At 53.2% G+C, this 18,354-nt stretch overlaps 1 protein-coding gene and 1 long non-coding RNA gene across 4 annotated transcripts; one reads left to right on the plus strand and one right to left on the minus strand.

Moving 5' to 3' along the window:
- Window positions 1-398: 398 nt before the first annotated feature.
- LOC119086947 lies at window positions 399-2,422 on the minus strand. Its single transcript, XR_005090360.1, has 3 exons — window positions 2,031-2,422; window positions 1,651-1,739; window positions 399-1,063 (listed from the first exon to the last, which is right to left on the minus strand). It is a non-coding gene; the product is annotated as an uncharacterized LOC119086947 (long non-coding RNA).
- A 79-nt stretch (window positions 2,423-2,501) lies between these two features.
- Hs3st6 (heparan sulfate-glucosamine 3-sulfotransferase 6) lies at window positions 2,502-8,454 on the plus strand. Of its 3 annotated transcripts, XM_037201210.1 has the most exons (3): window positions 2,543-2,615; window positions 2,727-3,021; window positions 7,705-8,454. In XM_037201210.1, the coding sequence occupies exons 1-3, from the start codon at window positions 2,609-2,611 to the stop codon at window positions 8,318-8,320; spliced, it is 918 nt and encodes a 305-aa protein (XP_037057105.1). In that variant the 5' UTR covers window positions 2,543-2,608; the 3' UTR covers window positions 8,321-8,454. The 3 variants fall into 3 exon arrangements, with proteins under 3 accessions (XP_037057106.1, XP_037057105.1, XP_028709817.1); XM_037201211.1 differs by lacking the exon at window positions 2,727-3,021 and having other exon boundaries at window positions 2,502-2,615; XM_028853984.2 differs by having other exon boundaries at window positions 2,609-3,021.
- The last annotated feature ends 9,900 nt before the right edge of the window (window positions 8,455-18,354 follow it).

Below are 18,354 nucleotides of genomic sequence, written 5' to 3' on the forward strand. Positions count from 1 at the left end.
GAAGAGCAGTCAGTGCTCTTAGCCAGCCGCTAAGCCATCTCTCCATCCCTCTAGGATTTCTTTTGAGGATGATAAAAATGTTCAAAAATTGATAGGTGAATTGAATCAGTGATTAAGAATACTGACTGCCGCCAGGTGGTGGTGGTGCACACCTTTAATCCCAGCACTCTGGAAGCAAAGGCAGGCGGACCTCTGGCTTAGAGGCCAGCCTGGTCTATAAGGCTACACAAAGAAACCCTGTCTTGAGAAACAAACAAACAAACAAACAAACAAAGTAACGGCTGCTTTTCCAGAGGACTTGGGTTCAATTTTCAGCACCCACATGGCATCTCACTACTGTTAGTAACTACAGTCCCAGGGGACCAGACACCCTCTTCTGACCTCTTCACACACCAGGCACATGTGATACACATACATATATGCAGGCAAACACTCATGCACATAAAATCTAACATAAAATTTAAAATTGAGGCTAGTCATAATTGCACAGCATGATGAATATTCTGGAAGCCAGTGACCTCTGGCTTTGGATAGTATGTGATTGTACCTTAATAAAGCTGTTACCCCAAAGACCCTGCAGTCAGGATCTAGGTTTCCTCTCTACACAGAAGGAAGGAAACTTAGAGGTAGCCAGAGCCTGTGGCCGCAAGGCTAGAGGAGGAGACTTTAGGGCCCTCTCCTACTTCCCTGAAGGATGAGCTTTGTATCCCCACTCCCGACATCCCTGGCCCCCTTCAGCTGGGTTCTGCTGTGGAGACTTTAGACCCTTACCTCACTCTCTTCAGCCTGGCATGCATTACCTCCTTGCCTGGCCACCCCCCCCAGAAAGCCTTCCCTAACTCCCCACTAATCAGCGTTTATTAAGGTACTCATTACATGTAAGGATCCACGTTAGGTGCTTGGGGATTCACATCACCCTGGATGTTCCCAGATTTGTACCCATTTCCACCAAGAGAGCCAGAGAGAAGGTACAGAAAGGGGGTCAGTTTCCAAACTCTCAACTCATTTCACTGTTCTGGGCCAGCGTCTCCTGGAAAGCCTTCAGCTCTGTGGCAAAGGCACCCTGCAGAGGAAACCAAGAGCGGGAGTGGGAACTTAGCCAGTGCTGGGGAGATGGAGAGTTCCTAGGGAACAACTTGGGAACCAGTGCAGTGATTTAGAGTCCCAAGTGGCCACAGCAATGCCGCAGTGTGGGACCTCCCCGGGAGTGCTCTGAGGAGAACCAGCAGTCTGCAACAAATCCCATTTACAGCTAGACCTGAAGAAGAACTTCCTGGGATCTTTCGTGTCCTGACATGCTTCCCAGACAGTGCTGTGCTAAAAACCCGCCCACAGGGCTGCTGGCACCAGCTTGCCCTGACAAGCCAATGTAGCCTGGTGTCTGGGACTGCTTTTGGGCGCTGCTGGGTGGCCTCCTAGGACCCAGCTGCCCTTGAGGTGGGAACTAAATGTCTGTGTGTCTTTGAAGTTCTCTGTCCCCCAGTGGCAGCCCACAGTGATGAGAAACTTTCAGATGCGGTGAGGCCCAGGGACAGGTGATTAATAAACAGAACCTAGGCTGCAGACTGAGGCTGAGTGTCTGTGGTGGGGTCAGGGACTGGACCCAAGGGAAGTTGGCCCGAGACAGAAAGAAGACATTGACATAGTTACCTTTTCCTTGGGTCCGGACAGCTTATTCACTCTCCTGGAGTCTTTCCTCCTCTGCCTTCCTAGCAAGCAGCTCTGTGGACTTGGTGAGCCTGAAACAGGAGATGGGGAGAACTTCCTGCAGTGTCCTGGACTGGCAGGTTCCACACATGTGAGGGCCCAGGAATCTCTCCATACTCAGAGGAAGCGTCACCGACAGAACCCAGGTGCCTCCTCTGCCTCCTAGTATAGGTCTCTCCAGTCTTCTGGAGGAGCCATTTTGCAACTTCCCGAAGGGGTCACTGACCTCTTGGGGAGGCCAGCTGTAGCTGTTATCTGGACTCTAAAATTAAAATGCTCACCGGACCATTTGACAAGCTCTCTCCACGGAGCAGGGCTCTCACCTTAATGGATGGCTAGGTGGACTGTTGGCAAGGAGTGAGCATTCCTGCCACAGGCTCAGGATTGGGGACCCCCTCTGCGCTGGATGCCTGCCCAGCTTCATCCTTCCCTGCGCAGGCGGACTCCTGGACCCCCGTGTCTGCCGACTGGCCCAGCAGCGAGGAGGCTCCCTCTTTAGGAAACCAGGGATGAGCCCACACACCTGTCTCCCTGAACCCAAAGGACAGGTCAGGGTTTCTCACTCGCGAAGCCTCGTCGCTGATTTTATGTCCCTCCCCGCCACCGCATTCCCGTAGTGTAAGAGCAAAGAGTTTGGAGCCAAGTGAGCTGGAGTCCAGCTCAGGGGTGTCGGGGTAGCCTGAAAGGCTCCCAGTCGCGCCTGCCAGTCCCAGGCGTGGCCTAGGCTCGGGACGGGGAGGGACACCTCGGCCCCGCCCCGCCCCCGTCCTTCTCCCGCTCCCGGGCGGCGAGGCTGCTGAGCTCAGCCCAGAAGCCCGGCGCCCTCGGGCTCAGCGTGCAACAGCCGGGATGCGCTCCTGTCTGCGATCCTCGCTCCCAGGCCTGGGCGCTGCGCGACCCCATGGCAGGTAGCGGCGGCCAGGGTGGGGGAGCCGGGGACCTCCAGGGCGCGGGGCCGGGCCAGGGGACTGCACTGCGCGCTCCCCGTGCTCCGCTGGCGCTCATAGCTCTGTTGCTAGGCGCCTACTGCCTCTTTGCCCTCCCGGGCCGCTGTCCACCTGTCGCCCGCACCCCTGCACCGGTTCCCGCGCCCGCCGAGCCGCTCCACGCCTCTCGCCGTCTGGGAGCGCCAGGTCTGCCGGTGGCCAGTGGCCCGGGGCGCCGGCGCTTCCCGCAGGCGCTCATCGTGGGTGTGAAGAAAGGCGGCACGCGCGCCTTGCTGGAGTTCCTGAGGCTGCACCCCGACGTTCGTGCGCTCGGCTCTGAACCCCACTTCTTCGACAGGTGCTACGACCGTGGCCTCGCCTGGTACCGGTGAGCGTCCCTGCTGGTCTTCGGAGTCAGTGTGCGCCTGGGACCGTGCTTTCAGCTCAAGGGCGTCATGCTGTCTCTGAACCTAGGTCGAATAGGGTAGAATCCTGGGCATCAGGTCTGAAATAAGCCTGTTAGAAAAACAGACGTGACCTCATGGACGCGGCCCCCCAAAGGAAAGGGCATTTGTAGCCAAGGGTCCCAGGGATTAGAAAACCTCAGGGGAAACCCCGTTCTCCTGTTGGGTGGACTGAGGGACTCAGCAAGGTGTGATCCGGAAAGTATTTTCAAGCCAGTGAGATAACTGGGTAGGTAGACTTTACTTTTTAGAGAGTCGGGTAATGGGGATTGAACCTGGACCTCATATGTACTAAACAAGTACTCCATCACTAAGCTATTAATATATACCCATATATTATTACGGGGGAGTATATTAATATAATTCCAGTGGGATTATTTGGGAGCCTTAGATACTTGGAGCTCAGTCACCTTATCATCCCTTCGTGTTCCCAATTATAAGTCTGGGTAAGTATGGGTAATTATCTGACCATTAGTCAAGTATATTAGGACGGGTCTCCAGGTTTCCAGAAGCTTTCGAGAAAGTGCCTTCCCATCCTCCATCAGGCGAGCCCTTCTTGGCTGCTGGAGTCTGGAGAAAGTTAAGTCTGGGCTCTGGAGAGGGAGACACTGCCCCTTAGTACAGCCCAAGGGTGGGGATTGGCATACAGCCTCCTGCAGCTGTCCTCTCCACCCAGGACAGACTTGGGGTGCAGCAGTGGAATGTGGGGAGCACCACGCCAGCTGTAACAGTATGTCCTGGTGGATGGTCAGCCCTCCCCTAGTCTGGTATTAGAGGCTGGAGGCAGGCCCTGCCCACTGCCTCCCGTAGCTGTGCGGGCATTGAGGGTACCCTGCCCCTTCCTGTGGGAAAATGGGGGTTTATAGACTGGCTTGCCTCGTCTGTGCCGAGGCAAGATCACCCGAAGGACCCGTGGGAGTGGTAGGACCCCGGGCACACCAGCGCCTGTTTCCTGGAGCCTTCCTCACTCCCACTAGCTAACTTGCCTTCTGCATTAAGACTGGTAGGTTTGGGAGATCACGAGGAGCTCTGAAGGGCTGTACTACCTGAGGAGAGGCCCTTGGAAGCACTGATGTTCCCAGCATGTTTCCGGGACAGCATACCGTGTTTGTAGAATAATCCGGAAGTAGTACACAGGATGCTGGGAGGGGTGAGACCCACGGCCTCCATCCCATTCACTAATCAGGGTTATCCTCTGTGCTCTGAAGTGTGGTGGCATGGGCTGAGCAGCCTGGCTGGGATTCTGGACTGTGTAGCCTAGTGTCTTCACTTGGCTACAGCCACCAGGGCTGCTGTGCTCTCTAGTAACCACTCCTCAGGTTATGTTCTCATGTATACACCGGGCCTCTGAAAATTACCACTTATGACTCAGTATCTCCAGTCACAGGACCTGGGCTGAGCCCCCAAAACCGCAGAACTCTGTCCAGGAATGGGTTGAGAGAAAGGGGCAGTCACTGGGGAGGTTCTGGAATACTGCTCGTGATTGGGCTGTGATCGACCTCACTCAGGCAGTGACCCGGTCATCCACTGGATTCAACAGAGGGGTCCTGGGGGGGCCTTTCTCCCAAGCGTTCTCCTTCCTGGTTCTCCGTTAGATCATTTCTTTGGCTTTTTGCTGCTTTTGTGGTCTCTTGTAGCTCAGGTTGGCCTCAAATTCCCTATGTGGCCAAGGATGATGTTGAACTTCTGAGCCCTTTGCCTATCTATACCTCGTGAGTGCAGGGGATTACAAGTATGTCTATTATAGGCACCACTATGGTGTGTGTGTGTGTGTGTGTGTGTGTGTGTGTGTGTGTGTGTGTGTGAGAGAGAGAGAGAGAGAGAGAGAGAGAGAGAGAGAGAGAGAGAGAGAGAGAGAGAATATGCTGATATGAGCACGTAGGTCAGAGGCTAACTCTCAGGAGTCTTCTCTCCTCCCACTGTGGAATCCAGAGATTGAATTTAGTCAATAGATTTATTTGCACAGCAGGTGCTTTTACTTGCTGGGCCATGTCACCAGCCCCAGGGGACTTACTTTGTTTCCTTTTGTTTTTATTTTTGAGGTAGGGTCCCCTTTATGCAGTTCTGACTGGTCTGGAACTTGCTGTATAGACCAGGCCGGCCTCAAACTCAAGGAGGAGATCCAGGCACAGGCCTCCACACCTAGCCTATGGCTGGTTTTTATGCGGCTCTAGGAGTTGATCTTAGGGCTTGTGCACATTAGGCAAATACTCTGTCAAATGAATTACATCTCTAGCTTCTTAGGCTTTTAAGGGTCTTCCATCTGGGGGGGGCATGGCCCCTGATCACTCTCAAGATCATGCAGCATTTACAAGCCCACTCACCATTACTTATTGAATAGTCTTAAGGTTTGGGGTGTCTGTCAGGCTGTATTTTCTGTAAAAGCAAGAAAGGGTAAGGAGGGGTACAGGTCGGGGAACCCCTGTAGCTCCTGGGGTAGGAGATCAGGCCGTGGGTGTGTGTGCCTGGGTATGCAGGGGGAGGGGCTGAGCCTTCTTCCCTCCCGCGGCTGGGGACCTGGTTCTCTATCACTCTCTGACACTGGGCTCCTTGGATCTGACCCAGATGAGGTGTGGGGTACAGTGGTGGTGCCGGAGGGGCTGGACAAGCAGGGGGCGTGGTCTCAGGCTGGCTGGGAGCCGGGGAGCAATGCAGACCAGATGGGGTGGTGAGGCAGGAGGGGAGGGTGGTGGAGCAACTTGACAGTGCTCTTCCAAACACACTGATCTCGCCACGCTCACCGGCTTCCGAGGCTCCTGGAGGGTAACTGATGCCAAAGATGTCGGGTGCAGAAGGGCTGGGGCCGGTTCTCAGACCTTGGAGTTGTACCCTAAAGTCTCATTGAACTTTCCCCGGCAGTATGTGGGTCCTGACTATGCAAGACAGAGTGTTGGGGGCAGGGGCTCTGGGAACAGAAGCCCCATGGACCCCCCCCCCCCTTTCAGGTGGGCCAGGGGGAGGCCTGAGGCCTATCATTTCCCCTCAGTCCTTCCTATTCCTTCTCAGCCTTAAGACGCCTGCCCATCAAATGGGGGAGGGGGTTTACTGGTTCACCGTGTCATCCAGATGGAGGATGGAGACACGTCCCCTTATAACTTCTCCAGACCAGCTTTGCCTGGATCCTGGTTCTGCAGGGTTTCCTACATGTTACTCACCTCTCTCTGCTTTGATCACAGGTGATGTCAGGAGCCTGGTACTGCTGGGGGTCTCTCTCTCTCTCTCTCTCTCTCTCTCTCTCTCTCTCTCTCGAACAATATCTTGTGTAGTTTAGCCTGTTTTCAAATTCTCCATCATATCTGTCTCAGTCCCCAGAGTCCTGCGGTTATAGACAGGTGCCACCATATCTGGGCCTGATCTCATTCTTGCCTGGTCTAATGGGATAGATGCACATAGTCCCTGTCCATTATCAGCTCCTCCAAACCAAGCACCCCAGCATGGCACCTGTGCATTTTTGCCTGTATTTTCTTGGGAGCCTGAACAGAGAGAAGAGAATGAAGATCTGTGGGTCAGTAAAGCTAGGCATAGTTCAGTGTGTCAGCTTGGCCAGAGTGGGTCGAGGGGGTTGTCAGTAAGGGGTGAACGGTATCTCTAAGAGGATGGGAGTCATGGCCGGACGGGCGTTTCTCTAGGCCTCAATGCCTCTGCCTCTGTTGACCTAGTTCCTGGCTTTTCTTTGGAGCTGTTTGCTCAGCTTATCAGCCTCGCCCTGCCCTACCTCACTGTGTACTAACTGGCTGGCAGGTGCAGCCTGAGGACACCTCTCAGGGTGCCTGGGCCTGCCTGGGCTCTGTGTGGGCTCCCCATAGTTTCGGGCTTGGCTGTAGTCAGCTGGCTTTCTCCGAACATTTGGATTAGGCCAACAGTCTCCTTCTCCAGGATGAAGGAAATTTCAGAAATGCTGGCTCTTGGTACCCTAGGGGCCACTCACTATAGGACTTGGGGACAGGCCCCAGGTAGATCAGAGCTATATTACTAACTTCTTAAGGGTGCTAAGCTCTGCTGGTGACTGTCTGTGTTCTTAGCTGGGCTCAGAGAGACAGCTGAAGGTCAAGAGGGGATGTAATTAAATTTAGGGGAGGGAGGGAGGGAGAGGCCAGTCTTTGGTGGCTACATTTGTCAGTAATAATTGATGACCTAATTCATGGTCAGTGATTACAGTCAAGAGGCCTGCAGGGTCTGTGCTGGCCAGCCTCAGGGGTGCCTGGTCAAGGTTGGGTGTAGCAGCTTTGGAAGGGGTGGGTCTCTGGTGTGGGGCTTGCTAGGACTCTGGAGGTGGCACTCCAGGGAGAAAGGTCATAAAACTTGAAGAATGTCTTAGTGGCCATTGCCCTCTGAGGCTGTCACTCTGTTTATCCTAGAGCTGTCCTGACTAGGGCAGCCCTGGCTTTGGGCTCCACTGCAGGCCCACATTGGGCAGGGCACCCCAGCACTTTAGGAGGGTGAGCCTAAGAGGAGAGAAGGATAGTCTGTCTACCTTGGCCTGGGCCTTCCTCAGAGGAGGAGAGGTTGGTTCCTGGTCACTGAGGGCTGAGCTAGCTGGGAAGAGAAATGGCTTTGGAAGAAATGTATGTTGTGATCACTCAGTTACTCTTCCTGCCATTCCACAGGGGTCTGATGCCACGTACCCTGGATGGGCAGATCACCATGGAGAAGACACCCAGTTACTTTGTGACTCAGGAGGCTCCCAGCCGAATCCATGGCATGTCCCCAGACACCAAGCTGATTGTGGTGGTGCGGAACCCTGTGACCCGGGCCATCTCTGATTATGCCCAGACACTCTCCAAGACCCCAGGCCTGCCTAGCTTCCGTGCCCTGGCTTTCCGCCACGGCCTGGGTCCTGTGGACACAGCCTGGAGTGCTGTGCGCATTGGCCTCTATGCCCAACACTTGGACAACTGGCTGCGGTACTTTCCTCTGTCCCACTTCCTGTTTGTCAGCGGAGAGCGCCTGGTCACCGATCCGGCTGGTGAAGTAGGCCGGGTACAGGACTTCCTGGGCCTCAAACGGGTCGTCACCGACAAACACTTCTACTTCAATGCTACCAAGGGCTTCCCCTGCCTCAAAAAGGCCCAGGGCAGTGGCCGCCCGCGCTGCCTGGGTAAATCCAAGGGCCGGCCTCACCCCCGAGTGCCGGAGGCTGTGGTTCAGCGCCTGCAGGCTTTCTACCGGCCTTTCAACCGCAAGTTCTACCAGATGACCGGCCAGGACTTCGGCTGGGACTGATCAAGGCCCAGCTCAGCCTTTCCCTGGATGCCCAGTAACTTTAATTTATGTCTCTCTGCCTGGCCATAGCAGGCGCTCCACATGCTGTGTAGAGAGAGTATTTAAGAAATAAATCCCGGATCTGTTTTCTTCCACTTGGGCTTGACGTTGGGGGTGGGAGTGGTATGCTGAGACCCGACTCTGTTAGGCACTGATTGTATGGTGGCGTGCCCGGGGAGGTAGTCAGGGTCCTTGGTCACGCGGCACAGATGAACATGTGAGGCTTAGAGAGGTTGAGCGCCGGCCCAGTGACACACACAGGTGGCTCTGGAGGCTGTCCACAACTACTCCTTCCAGCCCTAGGAAGCTGAGCATCCTGTGTCTAGGTTGGAAACAGGCACCAGGCTCCTGAGTGGTGGAGCAAGGCAAAGCTAGTTTGGCCAGCTGTGTGTGCTGTATCCACCACCTCACTCCATCCTTCGTCCGACCTGGAAGCCTGATGGAACGGCTGGGTAGTGAGAAGTCAGTGAACTGGCACTTCTAACAGCCACCATGTGGTTCCAGTGGAGCCCTACCCACGCTCTGGCCCTGCCCACCAGGCCTCACTCCCACAGCGCTGTGCCTACTCTCCAGATCTCCTGTCTCTATCCTGTATACCCCCAGCAGGGCAGAGCAGGAACCAGTGCCCATCAGCAGCCACTGCCCATTCCTAGCCCAAAGAGGCCAGATTTGTGCAGGCTAGGTACACTCCCCTGTTCCAAATGCCCCTAGCTGTCCTGATAATGACCCCTGAGTCCACTTAAGCCATGCCATACCTGCACTGTCCCAGGCCTGTCTAAGGGCCTGGCTGTGTGTGGCCTTTGCATCTGAGACTCGTTGGGACTCATGGCTTGTCCTTGGCTGTGATTTGGCTTTTCTCCCTCTGAGATGCTTAGGGCTACTCCTTGTCCAGAGAATAAGAGAAGATTTACTGGGGATGAGGGCAGTTTGTCAGCACCCACCTCATCTAGGTGTCACGGTTCATTGCGAGTCCAAGGTCCTATAGGTCAACATAGCCTCTGTTTTTGGTCACATGACCCCCATCAGCAGTGTGGACATGGAGTCTCTGCCAGGAAGAGGCTCACAGAGAGGGGGCAGAGGGACCTAGGGCAGGCTGCAGGGCCTGGCCTTCGCTTGGGTGCTTCTGAGCTCACACTCCTGTCTGGGGCTGCCCTGAGTGGGGCTGATGCTTTCTCCAGGCCGTGTTGCCCTGGGCCAGGCTAGTGGGGTTGGAAGCTGGTACTGGACTTTCCTTCCAGCACCCACAGAGCAACTACCATGGCAATGTGCTGGGCAGATGTTGGTCCAGAGGCAGATGAGAGGAGTGCCTAGTCTCCTTCAGACTCAGGCTGATGTGGGTGAAGGGAGACATACATACTCCACAGCTGGCCCTGGTGGATGGTACCTAATGAGATTGGTGACTGTCTTTATTCCCTGGGCTGGAGGTAGGAAGGAGGGCAGGAAATCCCATAGCTCCTGGGTTGGGTCAGCCCATTGCATACACATCTGTTTTCTCCCTGGACAGTCCCAGGCCTCACTATCACCCTGACACACTGCTGTCCTCTGTTGGAATGGCATCTTTGCCAGGTCCCACTATTTTAAACTGTTCTCGTTCCCAGCCCCACCCCCATTGCTTTAGGTTTCTAGGATGAAGACTGGATGCTCACCTGCAGTTGCTAACCCGCCCCCCCCCCCACCTTTTTGTGTTTGTTTTCAAGACACGGTCTCTCAGTGTGGCCCTGGCTGTTCTGGAACTCACTCTGTAGACCAGGCTGCCCTTGAACTCCCAGAGATCAGCCTGCCTCAGCAGTGCTGGGATCAAAGGTGTGCGCCACCACTGTTAACCCTTTAAAGCTCAGCCCTCCTGTTTTGCCTGCTCCTCACAGCTCTAAGTTCCTGCTCCCCTGGCCCCTGCCAGCTCCATCTTTCTGTCACACTTGTTTTCTACCTTCACAAGCTTCGACTATAGTGTCTTCTCAGCCCAGATGCCCTTCTCTGCAGATGAATCAGATAGAGCAGAAGGACACGAGAGGCAGGGACAACCCTGAGCTGTACCTCCACTCTGGTTTTCCTGCTCCTCTCCCGGTGTTTAGAGCTCTTTGTCTGAGGCCACTGAGGTCGGGGCTTTTCCCTCCACGGAGCTTTATTGGGGGCAGTGCCGTGAGGGCACCGACTGGCCTGGGCCCTGGCTCGAAGGGCAGTTTCTAGATGCAGCAAGGAGAAAGCTGGGCTGGTATGTTCTGCTCGTACCCGCCCAATGGAAACTTAGCCTGAGGGCCAACGCCCAGTGCGAGGTGCCCAGCTGGGCCTCAGAACACATTGTGGGCAGATGTGGTGGGTCTTACAGGCTGTGTGGAGGTGGAGCCCCTTGGGGGGAGTCATCAGCCTTTAATTAAAGTCCCTAAATTGCTTCCCCAGCTGCTCTGTGGGTTTTCCATGTTGGAATGTTCCAGATGGAGTGAGAAGTTCTGATTCAATTACCCTCTTCCTGTCTTGACCAGTGGAGAAGTGGCCTGGGATCCTTTCTCTATGTTGTAGGAGCGGCAAGGCTCCTTACTGTCCTGGGTCCAAGAACGGGCTTGGAGACACCTTGGGAGGAGACTTTTTTCTGTAGGATCATCCTGCCCCAGCCTCCTGGTCATGCCTGGCCTGGGCAGGGGTTGCTAGGCGAGGCCAGTGTTCTTGCTCCTGGCTTTGTATACAGCAGGCACTGAGATCCTGCACAGACTCTAGCCTGAGTGCCCAAGGCCAAGGTGTGTGTGTGTGTATGGGGTGGGGGGAGGAAGCACCTGGGCCTACCTCTTTGTTGCCTGGATATACTTTCCCTACACGAAGACTCATCCTAGGATACCTACAAAGTGCTGGCACCTCGCCCACCCTTCTCATTTCTCAGTCTCCTGAAAAGGCCACTACCATCTCCTCCATTCCAGAGGTCTGCCAGGCTTTGGCAGTAAGGTCAAGACAGGATCTGCTAGTTCTCCGAGCACTGCAAGGCTGTACTTGCTGACCCCTCCCTCCTGCCAGTGAGATGAGGCTGAGGTCTCTAGTTGTGGGTGGTCTCCCTTCGAAGGGCTGGGTCAACCTCCGTGGTCAGGGCATGGTTAGAGGATCAGAGGGAGGCAGCCCCCGGCTTCCTTCCTCCCAAGGGTGTGCTGGGCAGGCAGGGCTAGGAGAAGGAAGAAGACTGGATTCCACACCGTTCCTTCACTCAGGGGACACATAGGAGTCCCTGCATCCCAGGTGGAGGGCTGCCTTGGGGACAGGTCTTAGTCTACTGGTCCTCACGGCTGATCTTCTAGTGGCCTATGATGGACAAGTCTGGGTCTAGAGGCCACCCTCAGAGGACCTGAGTAAGTTCCACCTCCCAGGCTGTCCAGGATCCCTATGCCTGAGTCAGCCTGCCCTGGGTGTTCGCTTCTGCTAGGCAGCTGCCGGACTGTGGTTTCCAAGGAGTCTCTACAGCACTTCAATGTAGCTGAAGCTAGGCCAGGGTCAGTGTGAAGGCCTTTGATGCTTTAGTTTACGCAGCTACCCTTGCAGTTTTCAGTGCCAGTCCTGAAGCTGTGTGGGGAGGGACTGGAAATATGCTGCCCTCTTGAATCCACGGGAAGAAGACCACAGACTCATCAAATTACAATTACCTGAGTTTATTATCGCTGCTAGCAGGACCACAGCCTTAAAACCAAATCGGAGATGTGCCACTCGGGAGGAGCTTGAGGAAGGATTTTTTTAAAGGTGGAGGCACAATTATCTCGTTTTTCTGGAGTATGCAGCGGAGTGAGAAACCGCTTCACTCCCCTCGGCTAATGGGGCGCTGTCCCTCGCCCTCCCATAGCGATAAGCAGGTTTATAAAAGCCGGAGCAAGCAGTTTTACAATTCTGGGGAAGGGGTAAGGAGTCTGGGTTGCCCGGAGCTTATCTTTTAGGAATTTAGAATGGGTGCCCAGTACAAAGTGGAGTTCTCCTTAGTCGTCTCAATGAACCTGCAGGACTCCCCACTTCTGGAAGGTTCTTCACAAATTGGATGACACCAAGTGGGCTCTAGGAGGTGAGATAAAAGCACAGTCCTGCTGCAGCTTTGAGCAGTGTGACGATTTTAATGTCAGCTTGCCATAGATTAGAACCACCAGAGTCGGGAGCCCCACCTGGAGATGGTTCTGATCGCCTTATTTCACTGGCTCTCAGCCTGTGGGTCTCGACTCTGATGATCCTTTCACAGGGGTCCCCTAAGACCATTGAAAAACACAGATATTTGCTGGGCGGTGGTGGCACATGCCTTTAATCCCAGCACTCGGGAGGCAGAGCCAGGCAGATCTCTGTGAGTTCGAGGCCAGCCTGGGCTACCAAGTGAGTCCAAAGAAAGGTGCAAAGCTACACAGAGAAACCCTGTCTCGGAAAAAAAAAAAAAAAGAAAAGAAAGAAAAACACAGATATTTACATTATGATTCATCACAGTAGCAAAATTACAGTTATGAAGTAGCAATGAAAATAATTTTATGGTGGGGGGTCATCATAATATTAAAGGGTCGCAGTGTTAGCTGATTTGAGAAGACCCACCCTGAATGTGGGCAGCATTTTCTGATAACAGCTCAGAATTTTTTGTTTGTTTGTTTGTTTTATTTTATGAGACAGGGTCTCTATGTAACCCTTGATGTCCTGGAACTCACTCTGTAGACCAGGCTGGCCTCAAACTGAATGAGACCCACCTGCCTCTGCCTCCTGAGTGCTGGGATTAAAGGCCTGCGCCACCAGGGCACAGCTCACATTTTCAGAAGGGCGCGGCGGGAGGAAGGTTATTTCACCTTTTCACTCACGTTGTTTTTTGCTTGCTTTAAGCAGAAAGGTCAATCCAGTCCTTGTCGTTTCATCTTGTCCAAAAGTGAAAGACAGAGCGCTTCAGGTGTGTGAGAGGTAAATGACTACACATGGCGTGTGCCTCTGTGTGAAGAAGGCAGAGACATGGTGTAGTGGGTAGCTGTTCCAGCTTTGAGCTGGAAGTACTACCCCTAGTGAGTAGGACTTCTGGTAACCGCTACGCTTACCTATGACCTGCCCCTGGGGCGGGGCTGAGATGGGAGCCCTGCAGACCGGAGATCTGGACATGCCGGCCCCTCGTGATCCTGAATGCTGGATGGCAGACCAAGTCAGGGTTCTCCAGAGAATCCCCGCTGGACTGCACCTCCCTTCTCTCCACCCCTACCTTCTTTCCAGTGTGTCATGGTGGCACTCACCTACAATTCCAGCATTTGGGAGATGGATGCAGCAGGATCAAGAGTTCAAGGTTGCCAGGTGGTGGTGGCGCATGCCTTTAATTCCAGGGCTCGAGAGGCAGAGGCAGGCAGATCTCTGAGTTTGAGGCCAGCCTGGTCTACAGAGCAAGTTCCAGGATAGCCAGGGATACACAGAGAAACCTGTCTCAAAAAAACAAAAACAAAAACAAAAAACCCCCAAACAAACAAAAACAAGGAGGTCAAGGTTAATTCTCAGCTACATAAATTGTTTGAGGCTAGCCTGGGCTACTTGAGACACAGTCTCAAGAGGTGAACAAACAAACCCTAAACAAGAACCTAAGAGAACCAGAACATGGGCTTTTCTTTTCAGGCTTCAGGCAAGGGCCCTTCCCACTGAAGATCAGCCCCTTTACAAACTCTGTAACCACAGCCGTGTCTTGGGACTTGCCTCAGATGCAAATCGTGTTCTGGTTCATCTTGGGTCCTAGCCTGCTGTTGCTCTGTGTCGGCACAGTGCTAGACCCATTGGTGGGTGCTATATAGCACCTCCAAGAACAGTGGCTTGTTCTGGACACACCTTACCTCTGAAGCCGTCTTACCTCCTTCTTCAGCAGCAGCAGACCCCTGAGAGAACCAGAACAAGCCGGTTTGGGTGAAAGATTTGCTCAGAGTCCTAGTGGACTGAGGATGGTAAGGCTAGACAGGGCTCTTGATGGCTCTGGAGGCTGGCCAGTCTGCTGGGGTTCAGAGGCAGGACCACACCCTAGGCAGAGTTTGGCCACATGCTGAATCTCCAGATGGGCTGTGGGCAGGCCTACCCAGGAACGCAGCTGAAGGCCTGGCTTTGGGGATTTGGGCTGCTTCTGCCAGCAGGGAGATTTGATGAGCCACAGCCCAATGAGGCTGTGAAGACCCTCAGGTACATGTATCACCTGTAGGCCATCAAGCCCTACTCCAGAGCCTGCTGCCAGGGGACATTTGGCACTGGCTTTTCAGAACTGATGGACCTATCTGAATGTGATGCCCAGCAACAGTCTCTTGCTGAGGCTTCTGGGACATAAGGCAAGGACCCATCTCCAGTTTAAAGCCAAACTCCTGGCTTTGAGGCCGAGAATTCCTTTCATACTGCCTAATCTGAGCCACATTGTGCGTGCTTTTGGCTGGAAGAGCCGCACAGAAACAGTCAGTCAACCAAAACAGTTAATGCAAAACTGTTGCCAGAAGCATTTCATACACGAGCCTTCTGATTAGGGGGAAAACGAGATCCCCAGTCAGGCAATTGAGAACAATCAGAGATCTTGTTCTCACTGTCTCTCTGCTCCCAGCGCTCTGCAGCCGGCCCCTCACTGGAAGAGAGAGCTGGCCTGACTTGACAGCCTCCCACGGTCAGATCCTATCATCCCTCTTCCGTCTTCTACGAGGGAGGACAGGATATCTGATGGGAAGCTGATCCTGAGACAAAGGCTCTGACCGCCCCGGGGAAAGCCTGTCCCTCACAGAGGAGCTCCGCGCCTGCACAGCGGGGGGCGAGTCTGCCAACCACAACGGTTCTGGGGGCGGGGGGAGAAGCATCCGGGAGACTGTCTGGCCCCTTGGTCTCACTGTCTGGACTTGAACTGGAAAGGGGGAGGGGACTTGAGCAGGAGTGACAGGAGGCCCTCATCTTTCTATGATAGCCAGTCTTGCATGGGGGTGGCAGAGAGGAGAGACAGGGAGATAGGGGTGTGGTGGGCAAGACGCGGGATCACACAAACTTAAGGAGTTTATCAGATCCTCAGGGTGTCTGCAGAAATAAACCCCAGGGGTCGGAAAGGAGGGGAAGGCACAAATCCAGGGAGGAGGTGACGATGTTGATTGATGAAGACAGTGATCCTGGTGATGTGGTCGTAACGGTGATGGTGATAATGGTAGTGGTGATGGTTTACACTTGATTGCTTTTAAAATTTTGGTGCTACACAAATGCTCAATCGGTGTTATTTATGTCGAGTAGCTTTGCTAGTACCTTTAATTATGGATGAGTAAACCGAGGGTAAGAAAGGATCAAATTACCAGAAACTGTTATACTTAGGTTTATCTGCCTGCAGCATGCACACATATGGGCCCTCGTGGAGCAGAGGGAGGGAGCATCCCTTGGGTCAAGGAGGTAAGATGGCCTCTGTAAAATACTCTGCCCCTGAAAGTGGGTGACTGTCCACTTGATGGCTGTCACTCATGTGATTTGGTTGTTGATCTGCAGATTTTGAATTCCTCATAGGGAGCGGCTCCCAGGCAGGCCTTACTGACAAGCTGTGTTCTTCCAAGGGAGTCTCCATTTTGGGGTGATGAAAATGTTCTGGGATGTACAGGAGTAATGAGTGAATACTAGTGTGATTGTACTAAATGCCACTGAGTTGTTCGATCTTGAGTGGTTCATTTTATGTAATGTGACTATTGCCTGTATAAAAATAAATAAAAAGGGGCAGATGGTGGTAGAGAGAGATCTGCTGGCCCAGCAGGAAGCAATCAGCCGAGTGAGGACTGTGGGGGTCAGCAGCAGCTTCTAAGAGCTGGAAGAGGCTCAGGACTATCAGCTCTCAAGTACAAAGGGGCTCTGGGCCTAGGAATTAGATTCTTCCCTCAAATGAGTGAATTTGAAGAGACCCACAGCCTCATAGTCACCATAACCTTGATCAACTCCCGGGCTTGTGAAACCTGAGGCAGAAAACGTCTAGAACTCATGACTCTCAGCAAACCAGAATAAATGGGTGCTGTTTGGCCATTTGTTAAGCAGCATAGAAAACCAAAACAATAGGATAAGCCAGGAAGAATGTTCTGGAAAAAGGAGCAGTTCTTCAGTGATGAGATGTGGAGAGGAATCTGGAAAGTCTTGGGTGGTGAATCCTTTTAAACCAGTAGCTTTTGCCCATGGTCTTATGTAGTGGACAATGTTTCCAGGTCACCTGCCCCATGTACCTCCTCCAACACTGACTGGGAAGGCTGGTGCTCCACTGGGCAAGACCCCAGACGGAGGTGCAACACTGTTTTTATTAAACATCAAAGGTTCAGTATGACTTCCTGTTGGAAGCCAATGTCTTCTCTGTCCTGTTGTAAACATAAATTATTTAAGATGAGGGTTGATGGACCAGGAGGAGACCTGAAGGGTGCCTGTGTGGGCATGTACACCCTTCTGAAACACCCTTCCTGGCTGGAAGGTAGGGGGGCAAAGTGAAACAATGCTAGAGATAAGAAAAACCATGCCTCAGCTGGGTATGGAGGTGCATGCCTGTAATGTCAGCTCTTAGAAACTGAGGCAGAAGATGAAGAGCTCAAAGTCAGGGTGAGGGATTTAGCTCCCTAGTAGAGCTGCTTGACCAGCATGTGCAAGGCCCTGAGTTCAATCCTAGCACAGAAAAGGAAGTTCAAGGCCAGTCTGAGTTACCTGAACAAATAGCAGAACAAACCAACCCACAGACAGTGCCCTTACTCTGGTGTGATGTCCCCATGGCCTGGCAGAGGGTGGCTGCATCCTTGGAGGGTGGCAGAAAGTATACACTGCCACAGCAGTACTTCTGGGGATCGTTCTCCTCCTGTGACATACCTGGTGTGACTCATACCTTTTCCCTTCTGTGTTGCTGGGATGGAACCGAGGGCCTTGTACATGCTAGGCAGGTGTCCTAGTCTGCTCCACTTGCTTGCTTTCTCTCTTTCCTTCCTTCCTTCCTTCCTTCCTTCCTTCCTTCCTTCCTTCCTTCCTTCCTTCTTTCTTTCTTTTTGGTTTTTCGAGACAGAGTTTCTTTGCTGTGTAATAGTCCTGGCTGTTCTGGAACTTTATAGACCAGGCTGTCCTTGAATTCAGAGATCCTCCTGCCTCTGCCTCCTGAGTGCTGGGATTAAAGGGGTGCACCACCACTGCCTGGCTCTTAGTTTGCTTTCTATTCCTGTGATAAAACATTCTGACCAAAAGCAACTTGGAGAGGAAAGGGTTTATTTCCCCTTACAGGTCACAGTCCTTTATTGAGGGAAGTCAGGGCGGGAACTCAGTGGGAATCTGGAGTCAGGAACCGAAGGAGAGCCATGGAGGGGTGCTGCCTGTGGCTTGCTCTCTGTAGCTTACTCAGCCTCCTTTCTTTTCCTTTTTATTTATTCGTTTTACATCCCAACTTCAGTTTCCTCCTCCCAGTCTCTCCCCTCTACCTCCCATCTGCGTCCCACAATCCACTCCTTCATTTTTATTCAGGAAGGGGCAGGCCTCGCATGGATATCAGCCATGTCAAATTGCAGTAAGACCAAGCACCTCCCCTGTACTAAGGCTGGGCAGCAACCCAGGATCACCTGCCTAGAGATGGCACTGCCTGTAGTAGGTTGAACCCCCCCCCCCATCCATCATTAATCAGTAAAATGCACTACAGACTTATCTACAGGCAGATCTTATGGGGACATTTTTTTTTCAGTTTTAGTCTTTCAAATGACTCTAGTTTGTGTCAAGTTGACATAAAACTAGCTAGATAAATTTTGCAAAGTAAATAAAATAAAAGACCTTACTTTTACTGGTTTAAGTCTCCAGGGCTCTTGTTAGGAGGTGAGGACTGTTTCCCACCCCAGGGAAGCTGTGGAAGGCGTAGACTGGGGACGGGGAGGGGGTGGGCACAGTGGCAGAAGGGACCGGCTCTGCTTCTGCTGTGTTCAGCTGAGGCCATTCAGACGTCCAGATAAAGTGTCCAGTCAGAAGTGAGGCCACATCACTTGGACACTGAGGAAAGGCAGTCTTTCCGGAGGTTTTATCTTGGGAGCACCACCAAGTGCAAG

Source organism: Peromyscus leucopus, chromosome 8b, assembly GCF_004664715.2.
Source record: "Peromyscus leucopus breed LL Stock chromosome 8b, UCI_PerLeu_2.1, whole genome shotgun sequence".
NCBI lineage: Eukaryota > Metazoa > Chordata > Mammalia > Rodentia > Cricetidae > Peromyscus > Peromyscus leucopus.